This window comes from Notothenia rossii (assembly GCF_949606895.1).
Source record: "Notothenia rossii genome assembly, chromosome: 1".
NCBI classification, from domain to species: Eukaryota; Metazoa; Chordata; class Actinopteri; order Perciformes; family Nototheniidae; genus Notothenia; species Notothenia rossii.
This window is the reverse complement of record NC_136912.1, coordinates 16,542,480-16,570,380: the sequence shown is the minus strand read 5'-3', so window position 1 is coordinate 16,570,380 and position 27,901 is coordinate 16,542,480. Positions and strand designations below refer to the sequence as shown.

Genomic DNA, 27,901 nt, shown 5'->3' with positions numbered 1-27,901 from the left:
GCTGTATTCAAAAACATTTGGGATCACACACCTCAGATGTTAATGTTTTTTTATAAATATGAATAGTCACAATACATAGGCTACTGCACATAGGCCTATAGCAAATACATTGTATTTTAAAACAAACGTATATCACGTTTACTATCATTGCCCTTATTGGTAAAGCAAATATGGTTAAATATATATTTAAAAAATAAAAAGGTATTTCGTAATTGTATTTAGTTCATGTTTAAGTATTTGGATCTCCATTGGTCTACATCCATGTTGTACCGCCGGTGTCCGCCAGGGGGCGCCGTCCCCGTACACTCTGGTGCCAGAGCAGGTGCGCCGAGGTGAGGCGGCTCGGAGGACTCGGGAGTTTCCGGCTGGGCTCGGCAGTGAACCGCTGTGGATGTGGGAATGCGGTTGCCGGAGGCAGCGGGCATTGCTGGACACTCGGCGGAGATGTGCGTACAGAAACTGGAGCCCTCCACGGTTGGCAGTCATCCAAGTTAACGGGCTGTTTTGGGGATGAGTGTGGCGGCCCCGGACGTCTCGGTGTCTCTCGCTGGTTTTTTTCCCCCCTCCTATTTTTCCGGGGATTCTCTATCTTGTACAGGGAGAAGGAATGAGAGAGAAGCCAATAAGGATTCCCCAGCACTATGGAGCCACGCATTGCAGGCAGCGTGAGTACAAACGCAACAGACAACCGGGAGAGCCCTCATGGGAGTGGGCTTGCCACTGCTGGGCTCTCACAACTTTTTCGGGGTCTATTTTATTTTAGGGCAGACACCCCACAGCTTTTATCACCCTTATAGTTTAAAATCACCAATTGTATCGTCGTGGTTGAGTGTTCACCTGTCGAAACAGTGTTCCCGCTAATTGATTATTAATTGTGTTTGATTGGCTTGACTTCAAACATCACACACCTGCTGACCGGGAGAGGCCGGGGCTGCTCGCTTTTAGTGCCGCGCCTGACGACTCATCATCGGATTAATTTCTGAGGATTTTCTCCTGCCTTTTGTTGCCACGGCGGTTGCTACTGACGACCACTGAGTCCAAAGTCGTAAACAGACGGACAGGCACCGAATAAAGGGCAGACCCGGTAGTAATCACACGTTATGTAATCTGTACAATATTATCCAGCAAGTTTTACTGGTGTCAAGTTTTTTTTCCCAACGCAGCGTTTATATCTGACCTTCTAGCTGTCTAGACAAGGACAGACAGCAAGTCAAAAAAAGGTCGTGGGGAAATTGTAGTCTGTGTGACATGATAACCAAATGTAACACTGCCTCCTGGGTCACACAACACAACCTGCCAATGCAGAATGTAGGCCTGTGTCTCCTTGTTTGGACCAAAGGGGTTTGTTGGTCCCAGGATTGAGTTAACTGCGGCCAAGTAGCCAGATTACAGTGGATTAGCAGGCATTTAAAATAGTCACGTTATCCCACCAGTCAGCTACAACAACACCTTTTAGGCTGCCTGCCAATTATTTGCTGAAAGGAAATAATATAAAGTACAAGTTGCAATCAAAACAGACGTGTGTGAGGTGCTGCCACAGTGGCTTTAAAATGTGGAGGTGCTTGCTGATGTTACCTTCACGAAAAGACTTGATCGGTCAAAGGGATTCATGCAGAGCCAAGAATGAAGCGTGACTCTTCTCCAGCAGTGACATGGGCTGCAAACAGAGCTGTTAAATGAGATAAATGCATGACCTGAATCCAGGCAGACATAGCATTTCTTCATTTGTGCTTTGTACAATCTGTAGCACCAAATTTGAGATCACAAGATGGCTAGGAGAATACATCAAAATGTGGTGCATGTGAAAGGGAAACAATGCTGCACAGTCAAGAACTGGAAACAAGCAATGAAATGTTGTTGATTGAGTGGATAACCAGAAGATTTATTGGCAAAAATGGCAAACCGGTGTTCATTCCAGCTTTTCAATCAACAACTGAGACTTCTCTAAGAATTCGAAAATGTAGTGTTTATTATTATAATAATAATAATAATACAAACATTAGTAGTGAGTCATCAAAGATTAATTTAAACTGTGGGTTAAACTAGCCTATTCTGAAGGGAAAGGCTATGTATATATGAAGGGTCGGATTGGGACATTGGATTTGACCGTGAAATTATGAGGAAGAGCTCGACGCTCGTGAATTGTCGACGGGGGGGTCACTGTCATGGCCCAGAATTCAGTCATACATTTGTTGGGCAAGCAATAATATGATTTGAAATGTTGACACTTGAATCTTTAAGCCACAGCGATATTATATGAATCCCTGAAGGATCCTTGCCTGGTTGCATAAAATCAATTTTTTGAAGGATGCTTCAAGAAAATATGATTTGCATTAAATCTTCATAAGGATTTCCTTTGGATGTTAAGGGGGAAAACCTTTTGATCTAAAAGTGTGCGCTCTTAGCTACTTTAGGATTCCCTTATGTGTTGCAAGAAGGTCCTTAGTTTGTGCTAGCATACAAGTCTCCTAAAAGTGAAATAATGTGTCAAGCATAATACAACGGCCGTCTTTATTGTGAATACAGAGGAGGAGATATTAACATGCATTTTTCCGGATAGGGAAAAAGGAACACCCTCTGGCCACGATGAGTGATGCACAACTCGATGAATTGACTATCAGTCTATCTTCAACATTTATCTTATTTTATACAAAACATATTATATATTTGTATTATAACTTATATAGCTCACACTGACAATAATGCTGTAAGCTCATTTTAAAGGAATGTATAAGCCTTAGTAAAAACACTCAACCCAAGATGCTTCACGCTCATAAATGAACCCCTTAGCTAAGGGACAAACTTAAGTTTTAAACTTGAGGTACTTTATGTAACAGGGCGTTGGCAAACAGTGTAACCTCAACGATCCAGATCTCAGCAGAAAGGCTTCAATTCTGCTTTCAACTCATAAACTCACATTAACGTCGTCTTTTCTTTCTTCTCCAGTGAAAGGTGATGCAATGAAAAGCATCTGACCCACAACTGCAAACATTTACCGGGTGCTGCCGCGCATTGGAGTGATAATAGATAACAGCATCAAGGTATCCACCACGTACTTACACACACACACACACACACACACACACACACACACACACACACACACACACACACACACACACACACACACACACACACACACACACATACACATACACACTCACACACCATTAATTATCATGGTCTGATTTCAGTCAAAAATATTGCACATAATAGATTTAGGGGAGATTCTGTTTACCTTCCAGATCTACAAATGTTCAACAAGTAAGTGTAAGATGTAGCCGTGAGTCCATCATCAACTTTTATGCATGGACTTTTTGCAGATGAGTTTGTTTGTGTAAATATTGGAATCCTTCACGCTGGAGTCAAATATATCATTTGAAATGTATTTCATCGCTCCCCAGTTGTGGAGTTTGTGAAGCCAAAAGCGGCATCATGTTCTACGGTTCTTCCTCCGGGGCCAGTATGTCCCTGCCGTCCAAGAGCCGCCTGAAACGCCAGAGCAGGACCTTCACACAGGTACACACACACACACACACACACACACACACACACACACACACACACACACACACACACACACACACACACACACACACACACACACACACACACACACACACACACACACTGCCATTTTAGTATTTCGCTCTCTCAATTTCAAGATAAAACTAATATTTTAGTGAAGTCTATCTGCCTATAAGATGAAAGGGCCAGTTCAAATTCTCACTTGCCTTTGGTATACTTCCTAGTAGAAATATTTGGCTTTATTGGCTGAGGTTTTGCAATATTTGAGTTACCACACATATATCCTGTGTTATACCACATTCAATTTGTATCCCCTAGCTAAGAGCATGACTCAACGTTGATCAGTCAGTCAGTCCACAAACTCTGCAATGAAATATCTCACCATTTATTTGATGCCTTGTGTAAATAACAAATGTTAGCATGCTACAATCCAAACTTAGATGGCAAACATGGTAAATATTATTCCTGCAAATAATCTGCATGTTCAACAATCTCAGGTGAGCATGCTGATGTTAGGTTTTTGCTCATTTTTCTAGTGTATTCAGCTTTGGTTGTCTGTTCCCCAGGTCCTGTACCGCACTCTGAGTTACAGAGACCGTGTCCCAGTAGAAACTGGAACAAACACTCGTGGGGACCGGCGCTCCACGACTGAACCCCCAGAGCGACCGACGGACGACCCGGCCGAACTCTCCACGCAGAGCTCGGCCCCGGGGGTGCTGAAGATCTTTGGAGATGAAATCTGTGCCGGTGCCAACTACAAGAGCGTCCTGGCCACGCCGCGCTCCAGTGCCCAGGAGCTGGTCAAAGAGGCACTCGACCGTTACTCTCTCAACAAGAACGCTGCCCACTCTTACGTCCTGTGCGACGTCATCGGGCGTTTGGAGGGGGAAGGTGGGATAGGAGAAGGGGGGTGGCGAACCGAATGCTTGCGTGCGATGGGGGACAACGAAAAGCCGCTGTTGCTCCAGGAGCTTTGGAAACCCAGAGAGGGACACGCTCGCAGATTTGAGCTGCGCAGGAGGGCAGAGGTGGAGGAATTCAACGCCAAAGAGAAGGACACCATCACTGCTGGTGAGGACACACACTAAGACAAACACACACCAAAAGAAAGACAGGTGCACAGCACACACACACACACACACACACACACACATACATAAACATAAACACGCAAAAAGCAGCTGGTCTGATTTCCTTTTTTTTTTTTATATGTCAAACTCAGCAGAAAAGCACTGCTCATTAGTTCCACTGCTGTGTGTGTGTGTGTGTGTGTGTGTGTGTGTGTGTGTGTGTGTGTGTGTGTGTGTGTGTGTGTGTGTGTGTGTGTGTGTGTGTGTGTGTGTGTGTGTGTGTGTGTGTGTGTGTGTGTGTGTGTGTGTGTGTGTGTGTGTGTGTGTGTGTGTGTGTGTGTGTGTGTGTGTGTGTGTGTTTTTGCAGAATTAGAGCTTTTCTCATAGTAATTATCCTAGAGAGAACTTCCTCTGTGATAACCCGTGCGTTTTCATGTGACGTATTGATCTGCGAATAACTTGTTTAATTTGGGTTTTTAATAGTTGAAGAAACACACACACACACACACACACACACACACACACACACACACACACACACACACACACACACACACACACACACACACACAAGTGAACAGACACATAGCAGTGCAGTGGAAATGCACAGATAGTTGGTCGATTGAGAGTGAAAGCTGAATCCTTTGCGACCCGAGGTGTTGATGGGTGCAGGCACTCAAGTGTTTTTTTATGAATGACACATTTTTACTACAGACACAATATCAAGCCGCCCTGTGTAACTCCTGAACTGCTCAGGTGATATTTGATTTTCAGCGAGAGATTTCGTTTATGTGTAGATAGATTTAATTTGATAATGTGTACATTTGTAATTTTAAGAACTCATAAAAACTACGGTTATGACTTCCCATCTGCAATGCAGCAATATGAGTGGACTGTTTATCTGTGTATGTTTGTTGGTGTACAAAGTGACCTTTACATAGATTGATTTATTGATGGAAGTTTCACACACACTCATCCCTGTTGAAGTCATTAATAAACACCCAGCTAGTTCAGAGAGGTAGAGGAAGTATTTTCAGCCTCACAGTCACACGTTGTTTAACACTAACATTTCTCAGCATGCCACGGTTTACTGGTTGCTATGTCAACTGGTGTGGTTGCCAGAGAGCTAGTCAACAATCCTTTCTCATTTTTACGCTAGAGCTGGGCAAATCTTCCATTATTATATAAGGTATTTCATACTTTGATAACAATATAAATCACAATATATAGCATGTTTTCTGCAACCTCCATTGCTGAAATGAAGTCTATATGAAAGTGCCAGAAACAGCAGTTCATCAAAAGTCATCCTTCGGATGGTAGGCTGGTTCCAAAGCGAGTCATTTCCAAAGGTCGCCATGTTCTTTACAGCTGAAATAAAGATGTTCACTGCCTGGTTTCAATTGTTATGGGCTGGTCTCTATAGCTAGCTAATTTTCTATTAATGACAACCGTGTGAAGGTGAATTGTTATATAGCTCACTTGTTTTAAATAATATAAAATATTAAAGCTGTGCATAATTAAGAGGCCGCTTTGAATGTGAAGTGTGTGCTCTTTGACCACGGTTGCGTCACCCAGGCGACCTCAGCTGCACCTAAGATCCAACTCATTGTAAATGTTTAGATTAGACGTGCATTGGGCAGTTTTGCCGCTGGAAAAATGGCGCTGGTCAGAGCCACCCTCATTGAGCTTCACAACTGAATTTCAGAAACCTATGCTCGACGTCACAGAGGTTTATACGGTGTATGGGTAAATCATGTTTTTGTACACTGTGAATGAAGTCCTTTACAAATGAACAGTAATGAGTATGTTCTTGTTTGATTCATCGCATTGATCCGAGTTATAATGAAAAGTGTGAGGTCAAAACAAAACCATGATCTTCAATGTTATTCGCTCCTGATATGATTCCCAACCTATCTAGTAAATAGTGCATTTGATGGTTCAGACTTCATAAATACACATGTCGTATGCTTGTGAGACTTTACTCATGGATTGACTGCAATAAGCTGCAGCGGTGTTTGCATTGAAGGAACATGTTACTCAGTGTTACACCATCTGGGAAACAATGGATCTCTTTGGCACAGAGGAGTAAGCTATCAGGCTTTGGCAACTCATGCAATATTTGTTAATAGGATCAATTTGTTGTTGCAATAACACAAATATGGATTATCAGCAGCTTTCTCCTTTGAAAGCATTCCTTACTGTGCTTATTTTGGCTGGCTTTCATCCTTTGTCAAACAACTGAAACTCACAGCAAAGAATGCCTTCTGGGTTAAAACTTGTTTATTAACTAAAACGTATTAATACCCATATTTTCATTTTCACACTAACCCTTTCTCCTTTGTGTTATAGTGATAAGAAAACTCACACACCCTGGAGTCTCTTTCGCTCTCTATTATGTTTCTCACTTGTTGTCTTTTTTCTCCCCTTGTGTATGTGTGAGCGTGCATGCACATGTGGGAATTGTGTTTATTGTTAAACACGCTGTTTTAAACTGTGAGATAGCACTTTAAAGGTACTGTAGGATTTTCATTACGGAGATATCACTGGCAAATAATTGTATTGTCAACCTTGAATCATGCGATCTACACTATAACTTCTTCTGGCTATAGTTTCTAATGAATAAATGTAGTTTTTGACTGACTTTGAGAACTATATCTTAATCATTTGACAGTGATATGGTTTGGCAAAAATCCTGTACCTCATACCTTTAACTGTAACTCTCCTAGGAATGGGACGATATATGATTTGAACGCAGATCACAATAAAAACCCTCACGATCATAACTTGCATTATCAGGATGATTGTAAAAATCATCAGGATTGAATTGAAAAAGCCTTCTAGAATGCTATCATGGTAGAGAAGTAAAAAATGAATGATCAAATAGGAACAAATTCTCAAAATGTTGCAGTTTAATTATCCTTTAATAATGAAAACCAGGGAACCCTATGGTTGTTTTATTTGAGATAGTTTGATTGCTTATTTTTCACTTAAAAGGTCTTATCTGTGACTCAATCAAAATGTCTGTTTCTTATTAAATTTCAAATAATCAGATTCCAGTTTGTTTAATTGCCATTTGAAGTATAGGGTCTAAGCAGATTTTGAGGATTATCGAGATAATATCGTGAATCACAATTATTTAAGCCAGTTTAATCGTGATTTAAAATCTTCATATCGTCCCATGCCTAGTTTCTCTTGACTAACTGCTGATGTGACTCACTGAAAGCACCACAGACTATGTTTTGCTCCGCAGTGCATGCATGTCTTGTGGTGTGCGGATGCTGTGTATATGGGGGTTATTCTGTGCTTGGTGTTTTTGGGAGGGGGTGTTTTCTCAACCTCCCTAACCCCTCCCACCCTGCTGTAGGGCCTAAAACCTCCCAGTTCCTGGCGGCTCTAATGGGTCGGTCTGGGCTGGGCAAACACAGGAGCTCCCCCCTGCGCTGTGGTCGAGTGGTACAGTCCAGCTCTAAAGGTGGGGACTGGCCTCAGGTAGGGTGGCTGTTAGTCATTGTTGCCATGGAGACCACCTCTACCTGCGTTGTCACCAACGCCACCCCCATTGCCCGTGATTCAACCAGTGTGTGAGTGTGTGTGTGTGTGTGCAGAGCCATTGCATGGCCTCAGATTAAGAACTCAGTTTACTTTCATCAGGTGTAATGTTGTGCTCCATCCAGCAACATTTACCTCATCTGACTGGTTTGTTTTACTCAGTTTCCACTCAGCTCACACATGACTGCTATGCACTTATGTATCTTATCCAGACTTCACTCATGAGTCCAACATACCTGCTGACACTGCACAGAAAACCTTCTTCTTATTTTCTGCTCTGGACCTCTCTCTCCTCCTGTATCCTCAACCTCTATCTCCCTGCTCTCCCTTTTGCTCCTTCTTCTTATTCTCCACCTGTTCTCCCTCTTGCCCTTCTCCTTGTTCTTCTCTCACTCCTCCTTTCTGCCTCCTTGTAGATATAAATGCTCAGGCTCGTAAGCTCCAGAGGAACAGAGCGAAGGGGACGCTGACCCTGCCCCGATCCAGCAACTCATCCTTCTGCCGCAGCCTCAGCGAGACCAGCCTCAACCAGGTGGGTCTCCCTCTAAAGCCCAGTCAGGATATTCATTATTATTCCTGGTTCTGTTGCCAACCTGTGTGAAATCTTGAATGTGAGCGTGTTCCTCTGCGTGCGCCTGCAGCTGGGACTGGGAGATGAGCCCAAGCGTTACTACTCCACCCTGCCAGGACCCTTGAGGGGTCGAGATGCGGCCTCCAGTGGCCGAAGGAAAGAGGATGGAGGTCAGGGAGGAGTGAAGCACTCGCTTTACCAGTCCCCCCACCTCCTGCTGCTACAGGGGTACAATCAGCAGGTGAGGAGAGAAGAAGAAGTTCATGTGTTATCTTAGAGACTTCTGTGTTAATGAGTTATGATCAGTGGTGTAAGGTAGCTACATGTAAGTCCGTTCATTCAAGTAGTGAACTTAAGTCCTTATTGAAGCTACTTGTTCTTGACTCATATATTCTTGTCACTTTTTATACATCTGCTGCACTACATTCTAGCGGGAAATATCATATATTTAAAACTTAATTTATTTTACAAAGGAAATGATGAGCCGAATAATCAATTAGTCGATTGAAAGTAACTATTTTGATTGTATCAGTCATGTTTTATAAAATATAACTCCTCTTGGCTTTGATTATGTGATATGGTGCTTTGTGTTGCAGGACTGCTTGGTGTACCTGCTGAACAGAGAGCAGCACACGGTGGGTCAGGAGACTCCGTCAGCTCGCCCCAACATCTGCCTCTTCTCCCCTGACATCCTGCCGCTGCACTGCCGCCTGCGCCGAGTCGCCGCACCCCGCCGCCACGCCAACAACAAGGTGGAGGATCCGGGGGAGAGTCAGCGGTCCTGTGTTGCCGTGGAGCCGGTGCTCCACGCCACAGTCCTGGTGAACTTTTCCCGCTGCGAGCGCTCCACCACGCTGCGGCACGGTGACCTTCTTTCCTTTGGAGCGCATTACATCTTCCTGTACAAGGACCCCACGGGCGCTAAGCCTCTGCCTGCCCAGACCTTGGCACGCCTCCGTTCCCTCGGGCAGCTTTACGACACCGGGGTGGAGGAGGGGGAGGGCGCCGCTCAGACTTGTAAGATGTGTGGATCTGTGCTGAAGGACCGAGCAGCGCAGGTGTCAAGCGTTCCCGCAGTCAGACGCAGCTTCAAACCTCACCTGGTGAAGCCCCGCAGTGCAGGGCCGGCAGCGGGTGGGCCGGCAGCGGGAGGACCCCTTGGTTTGCCAGGAGGGGAAGGAGGTGGAGGAGGAGGAGGAGGAGGAGGAGGCGGAGGCGGAGGGGGGGGAGGAGGTGGAGGCGGCGGAGGAAGAGGAGGAGGAGTAGGAGGAGGAGTAGGTCAGAAAAGAAGGCTACAACTGGAGTTTGACCCGGCTCATGAAGACCAGCTAATGAACAGGATTCTGTCTCTCATAGAACCTGGAGGTCGGTGCTTTGATTTACAATAAGAGAATATAGGATGTCAGTTTGATAGAACAATAACACCAGGAAGGCTTAATGAGGTTGTCAAATAAAATGCATGCAATTACACAGGTACAGGTCATTACATCGAGATGTTGGTCGACTTCATATTAATATTTAAAGGAAATAGAGAAACATGATTTAAGGGCCTTAAAGGAACAGATTCAGTGTCATTGTTGCTCCAGATAGTCAACAACTGTCAGCTGGTTTCCAATGGCTGTTTCTGAGGAAGAAAGTTGTTCAAGTGTTTCTTGTTTCTTCTGTGAACTGCATAATTTAGGAACGTACCCCTGGTGGTAAACTAAGCTTAAAATGTGGCGAACTGACCCTTTCAACTCCCTCTCAGGAGATGACCACAAGCTGACTCCTGCCTACCTGCTGTGTCTCTGTATACAACACTCTGCCTCCACTTTCCCCCCTGGGAGTTTTGGGAAACTGCTGCTTAAAATAGTCAGACGAATCCAGACCATCGCATGGGTTAGTCTCTACTGCCTGTCTGTCTGCTTGTCTGTCTGTATGCCTGTCTGCCTGCCTGTCTGTCTGTCTGCCTGTCTGTCTGCCTGTCTGTCTGCTTGTCTCTCTGTATGCCTGTCTGTCTGTCTGCCTGTCTGTCTGCCTGTCTGTCTGCCTGTCTGCCTGTCTGTCTGTCTGTATGCCTGTCTGTCTGCCTGTCTGTCTGCCTGTCTGTCTGCCTGTCTGTCTGCTTGTCTGTCTGTCTGTCTGTCTGTCTGCCTGTCTTTCGTCTGCCTGTCTGTCTGTCTGCCTGCCTGTCTGTCTGCCTGTCTGTCTGCCTGTCTGTCTATCTGTCTGCCTGCCTGTCTGTCTGTATGCCTGTCTGTCTGTCTGTCTGTCTGTCTGCCTGTCTGCCTGTCTGTCTGTCTGCCTGTCTGTCTGCCTGTCTGTCTGCCTGCCTACCTGTCTGTCTGTCTGCCTGTCTGCCTGTCTGTCTGTCTGTCTGCCTGTCTGTCTGCTTGTCTGTCTGTCTGCCTGTCTGCCTGCCTGTCTGTCTGTCTGTATGCCTGTCTGTCTGTCTGTCTGTCTGTCTGTCTGTCTGTCTGCCTGCCTGTCTGTCTGTCTGTCTGCCTGCCTGTCTGTCTGTCTGCCTGCCTGTCTGTCTGTCTGTCTGTCTGTCTGCCTGTCTGTCTGCCTGTCTGCCTGCCTGTCTGCCTGTCTGTCTGTCTGTCTGTCTGCCTGCCTGTCTGTCTGTCTGTCTGCCTGTCTGTCTGTCTGTCTGTCTGCCTGCCTGTCTGTCTGTCTGTCTGTCTGTCTCTGTGTTGCTTTGGTCTCTGCTTAAGATGACCTCATGTGGAAAGAAACTGGTCTTAATCCTTGTCAGGTCTAGTGAATAGTTAAACAGGGTTGTTTTGTACTCTATTACATACGGAAACACAACATTTTGGTCAGTTTTGGGGTTTGAGCTAGATATCAGGGTCTCCAAAGGAAAGTGCTTAGCAGAGGTAATATGAAACCCACATCGTGCATAATGCATCTTGCGTTACATTCAGTTTAGTCAGGAGTTAATGGCTTAAATAATAGCAACACAATAATAGAAACACAATGTAAATAGGGTTTTATTTTAATAAGAATCTATAAACTTGTATACTAGGCTCCTATAAACCACTGCAAGAAACCCATTATGTGGTACATCCTACCAGGTTTTCTTCAAAGGGTTTATATATTTAATACAAGCATGAAAAAGAAAAGGGGATGGGGTTGTCGTAAACGCAGTACGTTTTTATTCAGTCCAGTGGAGCACAGAGTAATTACCAACATGCATCAGTGTGACTGTATTAGGTTTTGTGAAAATGATAGTGGTATTTCTTTCTGCAGGTTAGGGATAGCTTCAAGTGTGGCTCTCCTACGCACATCTTAAAAGTTTAATGAGCACTTAATTGCTTTGTGTGTGTGTGTGTGTGTCTCTGTGTGTGTGTGTCTTACAGGAGAAGACAAAGGAGCTGGCTCAGAAGCAAGCTCAGCAGTAAGTATCGCTTTCCAACCGAAAGAGAGCATGTGACCTCATGTGCTGTTTTTGAGAATGTATGTATGTATGTATGTATGTATGTATGTATGTATGTATGTATGTATGTATGTATGTATGTATGTATGTATGTATGTATGTATGTATGTATGTATGTATGTATGTATGTATGTATGTATGTATGTATGTATGTATGTATGTATGTATGTATGTATGTATGTATGTTTGTCAGTGTGTCAGTAAGTTTACTGTAACTGACTTAAAGGATAGTTCTAAATTGCTAGACATTTATATTTAAGCTGTAATGACAAGCAGTGTCATGAAAAAAGCGAAGCGATGTATTGCTGTGAAGGGGGGCACCAGAAACATATTTTAGCCCCTTAATAAATCAATGTCAGTTTAATTGTGTGCTATATATAGAATAATATCACCGCTTTACCTTGCCAAAGGGAAATAAAACTGTTATCTATGCACTCTTCACAGCCACCAGACTTCTTTGACAAAAACATTAATCAATGTTGCAGAACCCGGATTTGCTGGTCTCGTTTGATTCTGTTATTGTTAGACTGTGGTGAATTGAGCTGAATCAGAACATCTAGAATTGGAGAGAGTTCAGGTATTATACAGAACCGAACCAGATAATATAAAACCTAAACTAATCTAACCTTAACTAACAAACTAAACTGACCATGGTGCCTCATAAAACCCCTTGTAAATAGCCCCTAAAATATTGAACTATCCCTTTAACCCTTCATTTGTGCGTGTGTGTGTGTCTAAGTAGTCAGGACCCAGCCTCGCTGTGCCTGCTCAGTATCTCAGACCTGATCCCAGACCTGCAGACCATCTTCTTCTGGATGTCCAACTCCATCGAGATCCTGTATTTCATACAGCAAAGAGCCCCAGCGTACACACACACCATTGAGACACTGCAAGGTAAACACACACACACCACACACACACACACACACACACACACACACAGTTGGCTGTAGAGTCATTACTCACAGTGACATACAGCAGACTCTGATGCTGCTCCATCTCTGCCTCCATCTCTTAAGTGAGCCTCTTTCTCTGTCATCTGTGCATAGGGTCAAAAGAGTCGTTGCTGTCCGCGACCATATCAGCCAATGAGGAGGCAATGACAATCTTGGAAGAAGTGATCATGTACACTTTCCAGCAATGTGTCTACTATATCACCAAGGTAATCTGTCACCGCGGCAACGGAGCCATCTTCTTAATGAGCAAGACATCATTTTAAAGTTGTTTGACCCTCGTTCACACAGAAGAGCTGATTGAGTTGTTGCACACACACAATAAATGACTAGCGAAGGTCAGAATATGAATGAGCTAGAGGTTATTTTGCAATTTCAGATTACTGTCATCATAATGTGTGTGTGTGTGTGTGTGTGTGTGTGTGTGTGTGTGTGTGTGTGTGTGTGTGTGTGTGTGTGTGTGTGTGTGTGTGTGTGTGTGTGTGTGTGTGTGTGTGTGTGTGTGTGTGTGTGTGTGTGTGTGTGTGTGTGTGTGTGTGTGTGTGTGTGTGTGTGTGTGTGTGTGTGTGTGTGTGTGTGTGTGTCTCCAGGCTCTTTATGTAGTGTTACCAGGTTTGTTGGACTGTAATCCGTTTCCAGTGGACAGCTCTGAGCCCTGCTGGAAAGGAGGTGTAGGGTTTCCTGAACCTGTGCGCAGGGTCCTGCAGGTGAACATGTGTATTTGTTTTGTTTAGCAGTGGCTTTGCAGCGTCATGCAATGTTGTCTTGTTTTGTGCAATTACCATTTTTCTAAAACTAGATTAGCCCCCTGTAGATCATTGGATGATTGTTAAACTATTGGCATGAATATGTATTGTGTACTCTTCACAAGACAAACAATAATGCTCCAGAAGCTCCATATTGAAGTAACAATAGGCAAAATACATTTTCGAGCAGATTGTGACTTTAATGTAATTAATTAAAACTAGCAATAAAATAAATGATGACAATTATTGTGAAATGGAGAAACAAAATTGAAAAGTTTTTTTGTTCACGGTTTTCCTGAATTTTGCCAAGAAAACAAATAGAAAATATAGAATAGACTCCAACATTTAAATCAGTCTAAGAACTTCATATTTTGACTTAATCCCGTGGAAGATAACATGTTTTAATTAAATATGGAGACACATCTTGTGTTAAAAAAATGCTTACAAAATATGTATCTGCATGAAACCTCACAATAATGGCAGAATTACAACGATTTTGTGACAGACAAAAGTAGAAGGTAATTCAATTTAGATTTTTCCTAAATGACGTTATAAGCGTAACAGCATATCATACAGCATAAGATGATTGTTTCCAAACTGGGTTTAGATATGGAAATATCAGCAGCATGTGTGTAAAATATCCTGTCAAACACACCGATGCACCTGAGGGGAGGTCTCTGCTAAGAATGAGACGCACTGGTCCACAGCTCAGACTGGCTGATGACACCTTTCTTTATTTTGCTTCACGCAGCAAGACATATAGTCCCATATGAGCTGCCAAGGTCAAATAAACACAACTCTGACTTTCTTATCCTGTTCTTTTTCCTAACCTTTTTTGACCTTGAGTTATGTTGTAAAAGTATTTTTGGGATCTTTCTCAAATGTCATTAACCCTTCAAACCTTATTGACCTGCCAGGGGGTCCATTTATGTAACGTTTCGGTGGAGAAGATGCTGAGTATATTAGGTGGGAACTTGGGGGTTGGGTATTAAATTATACACTGGAATATCTCTATATTTAATGGAATCGTGCCGCTGTAACTCTTGTCGTCTGTGGTAATGGAACTGCAGACACAAAAGCAACAATGGATACTCACCCGTGTGTGTGTGTGTGTGTGTGTGTGTGTGTGTGTGTGTGTGTGTGTGTGTGTGTGTGTGTGTGTGTGTGTGTGTGTGTGTGTGTGTGTGTGTGTGTGTGTGTGTGTGTGTGTGTGTGTGTGTGTGTGTGTGTGTGTGTGTGTGTGTGTGTGTGTGTGTGTGTGTGTGTGTGTGTGTGTGTGTGTGCAGGTGTTTCAGAACGGCCAGGAGCTTCTGCAGAGCTACCAGGTCCACCCGGAGATCCAGGCTCAGATGTTCGCTTACCTCTTCTTCTTCTCCAACGTGTCACTGTTTAACCAGCTAATGGACAAAGGTAGTGCAAAAAGCATGCACACTCACACCCCATTAGAGCCCCCTCAGGATTTGTACAGTTGTAAGTGTGTGTGCAAGAGAGAGAGAAAGAGAGAGAGAGAGTGTGACCCTGTGTCCTTGTCAGCATTTTGACAGAGGCTAACCTAGATGTGTCCTCTATGCCCTTCTCCTATCTGCATTCTGTTTCTCCCCCCTTCACCTCCTCCTCCTCCTCCTCCTTGCCTTCCATCCTTCCATCTGGCCATCGGGGGGTGAGAGGTGGGGGTGGATGGAGGAGAGAGAGAGGAGTTAGAGGAAGGAGGGGGAAGGAGGGGGAAAGGTCAGCATGAAGGGTAAAGGGCGGGAAGTTGTTGTGAGGACCGTGCTAATCGTCTATTACTTTGTCTGAAAACAGAAATGGTCATTTACTGCCGGCTATTTCCGTGCGTTTGACCACCCATCACTCCCAACCTCTCCACATCGTCCCTCTGTATCTTTAGCCTGCACACACACCCTCACGCTCCCGCCATATGTCTTCATTAGCCGGTGGAGACAGGAGAGATCACATACCTGGCAGAAGGAGAAATACCTTTATATTCATGCGGAGGCTCCTCTCTCCCCCTCCTCCTCCTCGTCTCCACCTTGCTCTCTCCGTCTGTCTGGCTTTCTCTTCCTCTCCCTCGCTCTCCTCTTTGTCGCTCATTGATATTTCTGCACTGGTGGTGTCCATGGTAACAGGGAAGTGAGTTTGTGGCAGGTAACGCTGACGCTTGCACTGAGCGCTCTCTGCAACACTCACTCTGACAGCCTGATATTACGGAAGAGATGTGATACGGTGCAGGCGCTCTGTGTTCTCCTGCTTTTGTACGAGTGTGTGTTGTCACACCTTTTGTCGGAGAGTGTCAAAGACTCTGATGTGTCTGTATACCAGCTGCTAGGAAGCATTATGACACATTTGCAAAGAGGTTAAGTGATGTCTCGTCTTTAGTGATGCCTCACACATAGATTACTGTATCTGTAGACATAAGCCTATTACGGAGGGGAGTGTGTGTGTGTGTGTGTGTGTGTGTGTGTGTGTGTGTGTGTGTGTGTGTGTGTGTGTGTGTGTGTGTGTGTGTGTGTGTGTGTGTGTGTGTGTGTGTGTGTGTGTGTGTGTGTGTGTGTGTGTGTGTGTGTGTGTGTGTGTGTGTGTGTGTGTGTGTGTGTGTGTGTGTGTGTGTGTGTGTGCACCTAAAACATATGGCATAATATTTGAAGGGTTAGAGTATGTGTGTGTGCTGTCTGCACATTATGCTGTCAGTTGATAGGATGCATGAAGCTTCCTGTCATGTCTAACTTGTGGTGGCATTGTCTGTCTGAAAATAATCAGGTTTACTCATTCTGTCACCAGAAGGCTCCTTGATTTATCTAGGATGAATAAAACTGTTGATTTTGTGCTACGAACACCTTACAGTATCTTGTGAAAACACATTTTTGAAAACAGTGGCTTCTTCTGTTAATTTCAGCATAAAAATATGTGTTCACATTCAATCATTTTAAGAAAACAGTCTTGTCAGGATTCATTTGACGATTAAAAGGATCTGTATTTCCAGTTTTAAACATCTTCACCTTCACATCTATGTTTTGTCCGTTATTTATAATCATTACATTAAGTCAGAAGTGCAACGATTGGTAGATTCAATCTTTTTAGGGTCACAAAAATGGAAAGATAACATTAAATTATATGAGAACCTATATAATATTTTCACGCCAACAAAAACATTTAAACTAAATATAAGTATGTGCTAAGATGGCTCTTACATTTATTTTGTCTCTAATTATTTGTATAAAATGTATCAAGAGAGGTTCATTTGTCATCTGGGGTGTCGTTAACGTTAGTCCAGTTGTTTGTCATTGTTTGTACCAAACCCCGGCAGAGGTCTAATCTCACATTGGGGGGTATTTCAGAAAGATTAAATAGTCATTATAGCTGCATTGAGGTAATGGAAGGACAGATTGACAAATGCCAGATTTCAATTTATCGCCTGCTTAACCATCAACAAAACTTCCTTTCAGTTCTTTGAAGTGATGCAGAGAAACAAAGGATTACAGAGTGAGGAATGTCATCTGAGCCCCGCTGCAGCGCTGCATTTGTATTCTGCAAGGAGCAGGCTGCTCTGCGCTGTGCCCATTGTGTCCCTGCCTTCAAAATCTAATTACTTACACAAATGTATTTCTGTATTGTCGTACAACGCATGCAGAGAAACATTCACTGTCTCTGTGTTAGTCTGCCTTCCCTTAGACACGCACACACCCAGAATAGAAAATGTACTGCAGTGTCTCAGAGGAAAATATCCAAACACTCACTACAGGATGTGTGTGTGTGTGTGTGTGTGTGTGTGTTTGTGTGTGTGTGTGTGCAGGTCCATCTCGGGGTTGGTTCCAGCGGTCGAAAGTGCTGCAGATTCAGGCGTGTTTACGGATGGTCATGGAGTGGGCAAGCAAGTCGGGTCTGGGACACCTGGCCGACAAATTCTTCACCAAACTCAACAGCGCTGTGTCCATACTGGCCACGCCCCCACAACAGCTCACACAGGTATCACACACACACACATAATCGGCTAAAATCCTGTACGGCATTGCTAGCCAGCACTAATAAGGTATCAAAACGTATATACAGGACTGTCTCAGAAAATTAGAATATTGTGATAAAGTTCTTTATTTTCTGTAATGCAATTAAAAAAACTAAAATGTCATACATTCTGGATTCATTACAAATCAACTGAAATATTGCAAGCCTTTTATTATTTTAATATTGCTGATTATGGCATACAGCTTAAGAAAACTCAAATATCCTATCTCTAAATATTAGAATATCATGAAAAAGTATACTAGTAGGGTGTTCAACGAATCACTTGAATCGTCTAATTAACTCGAAACACCTGCAAGGGTTTCCTGAGCCTTGAAAAACACTCAGCTTGGTTCAGTAAACTAAATCACAAGTATGGGGAAGACTGCTGATCTGACTGCTGTCCAGAGGACCGTCATTGACACCCTCCATCAGGAGGGTAAGACACAAAAAGAAATTTCTCAAAGAGCAAGCTGTTCACAGAGTGCAGTTTCAAAGCACATCCACAAAAAGTCTGTTGGAAGGGGGAAATGTGGCAGGAAACGCTGCACAACCAAGAGAGATGACCGCAGCCTTAACAGCATTGTGAAGAAGAGTCGCTTCCAGAATTTGGGGGAGCTTCAAAGACAGTGGACTGAAGCTGGAGTCCAGGTATCAAAAGTCACTGTTCACAGACGTGTCCGGGAAATGGGCTACAATAGCCGTATTCCCATGGTCAAGCCACTTCTGAACTCAAGACAACGGAAGAGGCGTCTGACTTGGGCTAAGGAAAAGAAGCACTGGACAGTTGCACAGTGGTCCAAAGTCCTCTTTTCAGACGAAAGCAAGTTTTGTATTTCATTTGGAAGTCAAGGCGCCAGAGTCTGGAGAAAGGCTGGAGAGGAGCAAAATCCAAGTTGCTTGAAATCCAGTGTGAAGTTCCCACAGTCAGCGATGGTTTGGGGAGCCATGTCAGCTGCTGGTGTTGGTCCACTGTGTTTCATCAAGCCCAAAGTAAATGCAGCTGTGTACCAAGAGATTTTAGAGCACTACATGCTTCCGTCTGCTGAAAAGCTCTATGGAGATGAGGAATTCATTTTCCAGCATGATCTGGCACCTGCCCACAGTGCCAAAACCACCAGTAACTGGTGTACTGACCATGGCATTACTGTCCTCGATTGGCCTGCAAATTCCCCTGACCTGAACCCCATAGAGAATATGTGGGGTATTGTGAAGAAGAAGCTGAAAGACACCAGACCCAACAATGCTAATGAGCTAAAGGCCGCTATTGAAGCATCCTGGGCATCCATAACACCTCAGCAATGCCACAGGCTGATTGCCTCCATGCCACGCCGCATTGATGCAGTAATCCGTGCAAAAGGATTCCCAACCAAGTACTGAGTGCATTAATGGACATTTTCAAATGTTTGATTGTGTTTTGCTGTTATAAATCTTTTTTTTTTACTTGGTCTGAGGAACTATTCTAATTTTTTGAGATAGGATTTTTGAGTTTTCTTAAGCTGTATGCCATAATCAGCAATATTAAAATAATAAAAGGCTTGCAATATTTCAGTTGATTTGTAATGAATCCAGAATGTATGACATTTTTGTTTTTTTAATTGCATTACAGAAAATAAAGAACTTTATCACAATATTCTAATTTTCTGAGACAGTCCTGTATAAAGAGAGCTTACCGTATTCAAATGTGTTTCAATGGAGGTTATCAGTATTACAGCTGCTCAACCCTGATTGACTGTAATCAAGTTGACTGTTTTAAATACATTTGAAAGAACTGCTGTTCATAAAGCAAGTAACTCTGATCAGCTATTGATTAACGACGTATTTTGAAGGGTCCAGCCAGGATCCGGCCACACTGCTCTTCACCTCCAAGACTGGAAAGCACTGACCTCCCAGGTCTTCTGATTCCTTTCTCTTCCCTGTGTGCAGTTAAGTTGGCGGGCTCTGTCCAGTGAGCACCCGGCTCTGAAGCCAGTACAGCTGCACAGGATCCTCACCCAGTACCAGCTCACAGCAGAGATAGGCCCTGTCCCATCATGGCAGCCCAGCAGCGAGGACGAGGCGTATATATACAGAACAGGTACATTTTTATTTGAGTGGCCAACCATCAACTTTGAATGAACCGCTTAAAATGAAAAACGTTGCTGTTTATAACATCATGCGCTTTCTAAACTTACACCCAGCCACAGTAGAGTTTGGGGAGCTCTAATGCCTCTGCATGCACACGCTGATGCAGCACCCTTTGAAAACATTACTGAACATGTGGAATGCAGTCCAGTGAAGAATAGTAAAGTAAAATACTGTTTTGCTCTCTGTTGTATTGTACAATATATAGCACACTGTCAAAACTAAAATGCACAGAATTTAGGTGAAGAAGCACCTTTTTCTGCATCTTATTTTGATGCAAAGACTCATTCACTAACAGGAATGTAGCACAAAAATCCAAATTGTTAAAAAAATAGATTTTGTCTTTTAAATCAATGATTCCTTGTGATCTCAGTATCGACATCACTTTCTGGCCATACGCTGCCCTACCAGTGAGTGAAAGATTGCTGGCTCATAATGCCCTCGTGTTATAAGAGGGGAATGTTTAGCCTCTGCAGTATATACTGGTCTAACACTCCTTAAAATCATTGTTGGAAGAATGTTACATTAATATTTAAGGTGTCCCCTCCACTCAGAAACGTGTTTTGCTTTTAATAACTTCACTGTGATGTCTGACCTTCAACGTGCAGAGTTTATTACCAAAGGGCTGTTTTAACACTCATCTGCCAAAAGGGGGGAAGTTTGAACTACTTTATATACAGTATGTCTTTTTGAATGCATCATCTTTTATTAAGTAGAATTCATCTGAATCTGCAAGGGAACTTTAATTGCTGTTCTCACTTAAATGTAATGTCATGTAACTACTCAGGTAAACTAAACATATCTCAAAGTTATACTAAAGATAATGCACTTTTAAAAGTCTAAACATGATCATAACCAGAACATTTGTTTTTGTTTTGAACGCAGACGAGGACATGTTTTATATCTCACATTTATTGTAACTAGCAGCTGTGGTTAGCATTCAATTGCTATCCAGTAGGAGTTCTAAATGTGAAAAATGCAAAACAGGAAAAGTGACAGGCCGATAGGGAGCTGTTCTGTGTGTGTGTGTGTGTGTGTGTGTGTGTGTGTGTGTGTGTGTGTGTGTGTGTGTGTGTGTGTGTGTGTGTGTGTGTGTGTGTGTGTGTGTGTGTGTGTGTGTGTGTGTGTGTGTGTGTGTGTGTGTGTGTGTGTGTGTGTGTGTGTGTGTGTGTGTGTGTGTGTGTGTGTGTGTGTGTGTGTGTGTGTGTGTGTGTGTGTGTGTGTGTGTGTGTGTGTGTGTGTGTGTAGGTGCGCTAACATCAGTCTGTGTGTGTTTAGTGGACCTCCTGGAGAGCTTTGAGAACCACCCTCCCATAGTGCTGCCCAGCGGCGGCTTCAGAGTGGACCTGGAGAGCGAGTGTGTGGAGGACAGCATCTACAGACAGCTGCTCTACATCCGCCACTACCTGTGGGGGCTGCGCACCAAGACGCAAACACACGCCAACACTCCCAGTGTACACACACACTCCAACGGGACCAACACAGCCGACTGGCCCGACGTACAGGTCAGGAAACACACTATGCACTCTGTCAGACGCACACACCTCGCAGTAATCCAGGCCATGTGCCTCGGCAGCTGTGGTTTTTGAGGAGTTCCTCCATAATCCCATGAATGAAAGACAAAAACCCTCTACTCTAGCCAACACACACACACACACACACACACACACACACACACACACACACACACACACACACACACACACACACACACACACACACACACACACACACACACACACACACACACACACACACTCACAGAAACCTAGACATGGTTAAATCATGGTTAATCTGATTAGTCTTCAGGCTGTCTAATTAGTGGGAACGGCTGACTAGACCATAATCCCTAGTGTTACTGCACCCTCGTATATACACATTTTCATGCACAAAGAAACAGGTACACCAACAAATATCCTATACGTGTCTTTAAAATGATTATACATCACTTTACTCATTGTTTAATTGGACTGTTTTGTCCTGCAACATTTAGTTTATTGTATTGATGTTGTTTTTGTACATGTATGTAGTTTACTTCGTCTACATTACTTACACATTGGTCTTGCAAGATAATCTTCCACCTTTTTATTCTACTCGGTTTCTTCTTGCACTATTATATTGTTAGTTTAAGAGTTTTTTATGTCTAACATATATTTTTATGTTGCATTGTTGGAGTAGCCTGGGTCTCAACATTTTCATTGCCATAACTACACTGTAGCGACTGTGCACATGACAATAAACCCTTAGAATCTCAAACAAACAAAAGATCAAAGTTAATAGGAATATTTATTTTCAAATCATTTCGTCCTCTCCTCATACTGTCCTCTAAAGTCTTTCTGTCCGATCCCGGCACAGAGGGAGTTGCTGCCTCCGGCCCACAGCAGTCCCCGCTCCGGGGGTCCTGGGGAGGAGGTGACGGGGGAGCCGGGAGAGGATAGGGCACGGGAGAGGCCTCCAGGCCAGTCACACACACACAGCCTCCGGAGGAACGGCACCATCCACCACGCCCGGACAGCAAATCCAGACCCGTCCTGCCTCTTGACCCCCACCAACACCCCGCTGTACCCCGACGAAGGGGGAGGGGGGGGAGGAGGAGGAGGAGGAGGAGGAGGGGGAGGGAAGTTCATAGGCCCCATCGCCCAGACTAACGGCTGCAGCAGCAGAACTGTGGCCGAGTGTAAAAAGACCAACGGACTCATCAGCAATGGACTGGAGGGTAGGCTGAATATTATACAGGGGGTGGACAAAATAACAAGAACACATGAGCATGATAAAGGAATCCAGAACAGAAACACCACAGTTCAACTTGTCATAAAAAAAATCTCTTAAATATTTTTAAGACAGAACATTGTGAGCTTCAACAAAAATATGATTTACTAACTCACATATTGTATTGCGTTGTTATTTTTTCCATTGCACATCAGCTGTTTAAGTTTTAAGCCTTGCAGTTCTTTACACATAACATTAGCGATTCATTCAGCCAAGTTTTTACGATTCAGAAACCTCAGGCTTAATTAGTGCTAATATCCCGTGTCTGATTATCTCACTGAATTGTTAGATTACATATGATTGGAGGTACCATGATGCTTGAGATCCTGCATCAATGTAATTCAAACATATTTTTTAACTGCATTACTCAAACTCAAGGTTGTTGCGCCAACATCACATCCACTAAATGATATTGTAAAAGTGTTTTGGATCATCTCTACACTTTATATTAATATATACACTGCATTATAAACAATGTCGCATATTATAATGGAAATACATTTGCTAGTATCACATTCAAATTCCCCCTGGAATTGACCAATGTGAAAAGGACACTTTACATTGGACATTAACTTTTGCGTCTCAGTTTCCTCTTCTGTGCTTCTCCACTCACTTAACTTTAAAGACAACAGATCAGACACTGTGACATATTGAAAACACCTACACAAAATGAGTGCAATTCTTAATTTATTCAAAGCTGCAATTATCAAAATAATTTAAATGAATGGTGTCAATGAAAACATTAATGTTAAAGAGGTCCCTTGTTGCCAAAAAAAAAAAGATCAACAACAAAGAGTTTTAGCCTCTGATAGCTCATACATTTGATTGAACAACACATTTACTGTCAACTGCTCTCATTTCCAGCTGCAGCAAGAAGTTGGTCTCTGAAAAAACGTTCTAATAAACTCATGCTGAGCTTCACATTGGAGAAAAGCTCGTTAAGCCACTAGCTAGTAACACAGTTGGAAGTCAGAGCCCGAATGAGATCTAAAATTGGGTTACTCTGTTGGTTGCTTTGGAGTTACTCTGCCCCCTAGTGGCCACACATCGATATAACGTACACTACTTTCTGTGCACTTCTGTGTAGTTTATACACTGGAGCTTTTAGATCAGCAGGATATTTCCTGTGCATGTTACAGTGTAGTGAGTGTGACATCTGCAGGCTTCTGTCAGAAGCACGTGTGTGTGTGTCAGATCAGGTCTGTAGCATGTAGCATGTGTCTCAGTATCTGTGTGTGTGTGTTCTGCACAGTAACACCTTTCATGTTTGTCCGACCCCATAGCAAGACCCTGTGTGTCTGTGTGTTTGTGTGTGTGTGTTTTTTTGTGCATTTGGGTGTCCGTGTCCTCTGCAGGGTGTATTAGTGGGTGTGAGTTTCCTTTCCCTGTATCATCCCCTGGCGCCCCTCCCCTTCCTGATGACTTGTGTGTGGTGTTTGTAGTGGAACTGGACAAAGGACCCTACGGACTCGGCATGGGACTCATAGACGGCCTGGTGAGTACACAGACGTTCAGAAACAGATTTCACTTTTTATCTTGCCTGTCAGTCCAGGTTTCAGTGTTGTATTTTTCTGTTAAAAAAAGTTTTAAAAAGACACAGTATAGTAGTTCTTGCAAAAAGTTAAAAACAGTAATGCTATAAGAACGGTCTTAGTATGTCAAAAAAAAAAAAAAAATCATAGTGGCCATAAAAGTTTAGGAAGTCACAGTGTTGTCATGTTATTATTGATTTTCAATGGTGATGAGTTGCTTATTTTATATCATTATAACTTGAATATAAAATTTCCTTAGACTCTAGATTTAGACTCCGGAAGCCAACGTTTACCTGCAGTTAATTTCACATTACATACCTGATTTAGAAACAACAAAAACTGTTGATTTTATCGTTACAAGTGTCCCGTAAAAGTTGAAACGCAAACCTTTCAGGTATTAAAAAGAAGGACATGTATCTTCATTGGCCGCAGTATAAATGAGTTTCTCTACCAGCTACATAATGGACACTCTCACTCTGTTCAAACTATAACTCTTGTCCCCCCCGCAGCACACTCCTCTCAACGCTCCAGGCATCTACATCCGAACTCTGATCCCCGACGGCCCAGCGTCGTCTGACGGCAGGCTGAGGATCGGAGACCGCATCCTGGCTGTGAACGGGACCAGCCTGATAGGAGCCGACTACCAGAGGTACACTGGAGCTGTCTGTGACCACCACAATGGGCTGGAGGAGATTAACGATACTGCTGGGTGATATTGAGTTTGGTGACAGAGGGAGCAATCTCCCCACAATGCTAACCGTACCCATGGCTGTTGGCCTTTCAAGCTGATTGATTACTGTGATTGATTGATGTGAGCCCAGACCGTCTCTGCTGAGCTCTGAGTAACCGGACTCTTTGTCTCTCTTCACTTCCTCCTCAGCGCCGTGGATCTGATTCGCCTGGGAGGAGGTCGCCTACGCTTCCTGGTGGCCAAGTCCGACCCCGACGTCTCGGAGAAGATCAGCGCCTCCTCCTGCTGACTGTCTCCGAGCAACCGCTGCACAACACGGGAGGGAGAGGTAGGACAGCGAGACGACGCGGGATACAGATGTGTGCACTCGAACAGCACACACACAAACACACACAGCATGACATATGGGTGTGAAAACTAGCGACAGCACAAAGCCAAGCAATCAAACTGGAGATTAACACTCCACGACTCCACAGCTGCCAGACCCGCTGCCCTCACGCTGACTCCAACTGGGTTTGTGTGACAGACAGAGTCCGTAACCCACGGCGACACCAAAGGGAGACGCTGCGAGGAAAAGTCGCCTAATTAATCAGCGTTGGAGGCAATCGAGGTCTAGCCAGCCAGTACGCAGCCTGATGGGGTTTAAAGCACAGCAAACTTAAAACGTTTTCATTTCCCTTTGGCTGGTGCTCGCAGCATGTGAACACATTGGGATATTTTCCACATGAATTTTAGAATAATTGTACTAGACTTTCAGTAGCATGGTGAAATAGCTGCCCATCTCTCCAAAACAAGGAACTGTGGACACGAACTGACTGTACTTCTTAAAGCACTTGCAGACAAACATGAAACCGAGGTTCTCTTCGATGGATGTTTTACACAACGCTTTTAGAGTGGAATGTTTTCTAATCCTGTTTGTTAGCAACTCCCAAAGCCCTGTCTGCTCAACAGACTCTATGAATGTTGACTTTCGCACCAGAGAGTGGCTGCAAAAGGAGGAAGAAGTAAAGTCAAGACACAGCCCAGCTCCCCTATTTCACATTTAACCTCATCGTGGACTTCATCCCGCCACCGGACAACGGAGGAGTTCCGGATGCTCCACGTGCACAGGGGATGTGCAGCTGCTGGGGGACATTGTTATTTATTAATGACTGGATCATCAAGACCACAAACTTTACTCCAGGTTCTGATGCTCAATCGTTGTGTGTATAAGCTACACTTGTGTTGTTGTCAATATATGCGGTATTTATCTGAGGTGTAAATAGTCCTTTGTAAATATGTAACACCTGGTCACATATTGTGTGGACATTCAAAAGAGAAACTACATTTTGGGGATTTCTCTATAACCTTCTTTGACTCTGAAAAATACTGATGGAAAAAAGGAGTGTAATTTTCTAAAATGGCAGAAATATAGTTGTGGATTTATTTGAAACATTTAAAGAATTCAAGAACTATTAACAAGAATCGACTTCTGAAATTCTTATTCCAGAAGGGTCATTAGCTGCACTTTGATTCAGCAGTTACTCAAATTACAGAAAAGCATGTCTTATTGGTGGTATCTAGCTAAAGTCCCTTTTGAGGTTTGAGATATTTCTGATTAAGAATTTCCTTCTAACCCTTCCTGGTTGTTCACAGAATTATCAAATTTCACCTAAACATTAAACAGCAGCTGTCTTTCCAGAGATCGCGTATTTTCAGTTTCTCTGGATGATATACTAACCCAGGGTTCGAGTTATAATCTGAGTTTTATGGGGTTCTTTAAAACTGACGTTAGGAGCGGAGATAAATATATCAATGACAGCCGGGTAATAACGTTAATAACGGGTGATATTTATATACCTTTGAGGTGAAGTGAAGGCATATTGTCATTCAAGAGAGAATACGATGCGTAGTTCTTTTGGAAAACATGTTAAATAATACTCATTACATTGACAAATGCATTATTTGTGATTAAAATAATGGTTGTTGGTAATGTATTAGCAACCCCCACAGATGTAAGGTTCCCCTGCTTTCATAGGAGCTCAGACCCCTCCTTACAGGAGCTCACCTCCCATTGGCTCCCACATAACTCGAACCCTGTACTGACCTCACTATATGTCACCATAAAAGGATTATTTATTAAATATAAAGTTGTCCCAATTCACTGTGATGTCTGTGGATTATCCAGAGTTATAGGGATATTTTTCTGGAAGTATAGGTTGCAGACAATTCTATAGTTTAATAATTAGATCTACAAATATAGGCAACCGAAACAGCAGACATGTCCTTGTGTCATTTGGCTGAGTGGACCCTTTTAAAAAGAAGACCAGTAACAACAAGACCAAGTCACCTTCAAAAGAAAAAGCAATACAAGTCCCTGATTCAAATGTAAGGTGACTAAGGAAAAATAAGCCACGTTAGTCAGTTCTGTTCGGACTTTTGTTCTGCCCTCAGCTCTGTGGATCACAACATAGTGACCTTCTGTCAAAATAAAAACGCTGCATCTGTGCAGATCCAGATGTTTATTGTCTCTCTTACTAAAAGAAGCTCAGACTTAGACGGTTTTCATTATTGATTAATCTGCCAATCATTCTTCCAATTAATATATTAAAATACCTAGCTCATTTTTTACTGGCCAAAACCCACTAGAGAAAGTTAAACTAGCCACTATTTTCAATGAGAAATGACCAAAATGTATTTATTTATGATTTACATGTGTTGAAATGTCAGACCCAACGTTGAATCTTTTCCCCCCCGTCAGGTTTGTACAACTTGGCTTTAATCTGTTTATGTTCATTTATTTGCAGTAACATTTACATTTGTGTGGATTTGAAGGATTTTGGACATTGATTTCATGCATGTATATTATTCTCTGTTCATTATTTATACTGTTGAAACATGATGGTACCTAAGAATAAAGATTGTTAAATACTTGTTCATGTTTCTGCGTAGAAACCCACCTACTGTCCCAACAA

The 27,901-nt window shown here is 43.2% G+C and overlaps 1 protein-coding gene across 1 annotated transcript; it reads left to right on the top strand.

Moving 5' to 3' along the window:
* The first annotated feature begins 321 nt into the window (after positions 1-321).
* radil (Ras association and DIL domains) lies at positions 322-27,860 on the top strand. Its single transcript, XM_079645790.1, has 22 exons — positions 322-665; positions 2,947-3,041; positions 3,405-3,519; positions 4,095-4,599; positions 7,963-8,070; positions 8,564-8,679; positions 8,789-8,959; positions 9,315-9,900; positions 9,985-10,083; positions 10,466-10,596; positions 12,060-12,097; positions 12,879-13,030; positions 13,186-13,298; positions 13,680-13,796; positions 15,122-15,245; positions 17,626-17,798; positions 19,758-19,908; positions 21,234-21,460; positions 22,311-22,671; positions 24,080-24,219; positions 24,766-24,905; positions 25,137-27,860. Exons 3-22 carry the CDS (start codon positions 3,436-3,438, stop codon positions 25,234-25,236), a joined length of 3,636 nt encoding a protein of 1,211 aa, XP_079501916.1. The 5' UTR covers positions 322-665; positions 2,947-3,041; positions 3,405-3,435; the 3' UTR covers positions 25,237-27,860.
* The last annotated feature ends 41 nt before the right edge of the window (positions 27,861-27,901 follow it).

Coding starts and splice junctions, on each gene's coding strand:
- radil (XM_079645790.1), top strand. CDS start 3,436: ATGTTCTACGGTTCTTCCTCCGGGGCCAGTATGTCCCTGCCGTCCAAG. Junction 10,597..12,059: donor GAATCCAGACCATCGCATGG/GTTAGTCTCTAC, acceptor TGTGTCTTACAG/GAGAAGACAAAGGAGCTGGC. Junction 15,246..17,625: donor TAACCAGCTAATGGACAAAG/GTAGTGCAAAAA, acceptor GTGTGTGTGCAG/GTCCATCTCGGGGTTGGTTC.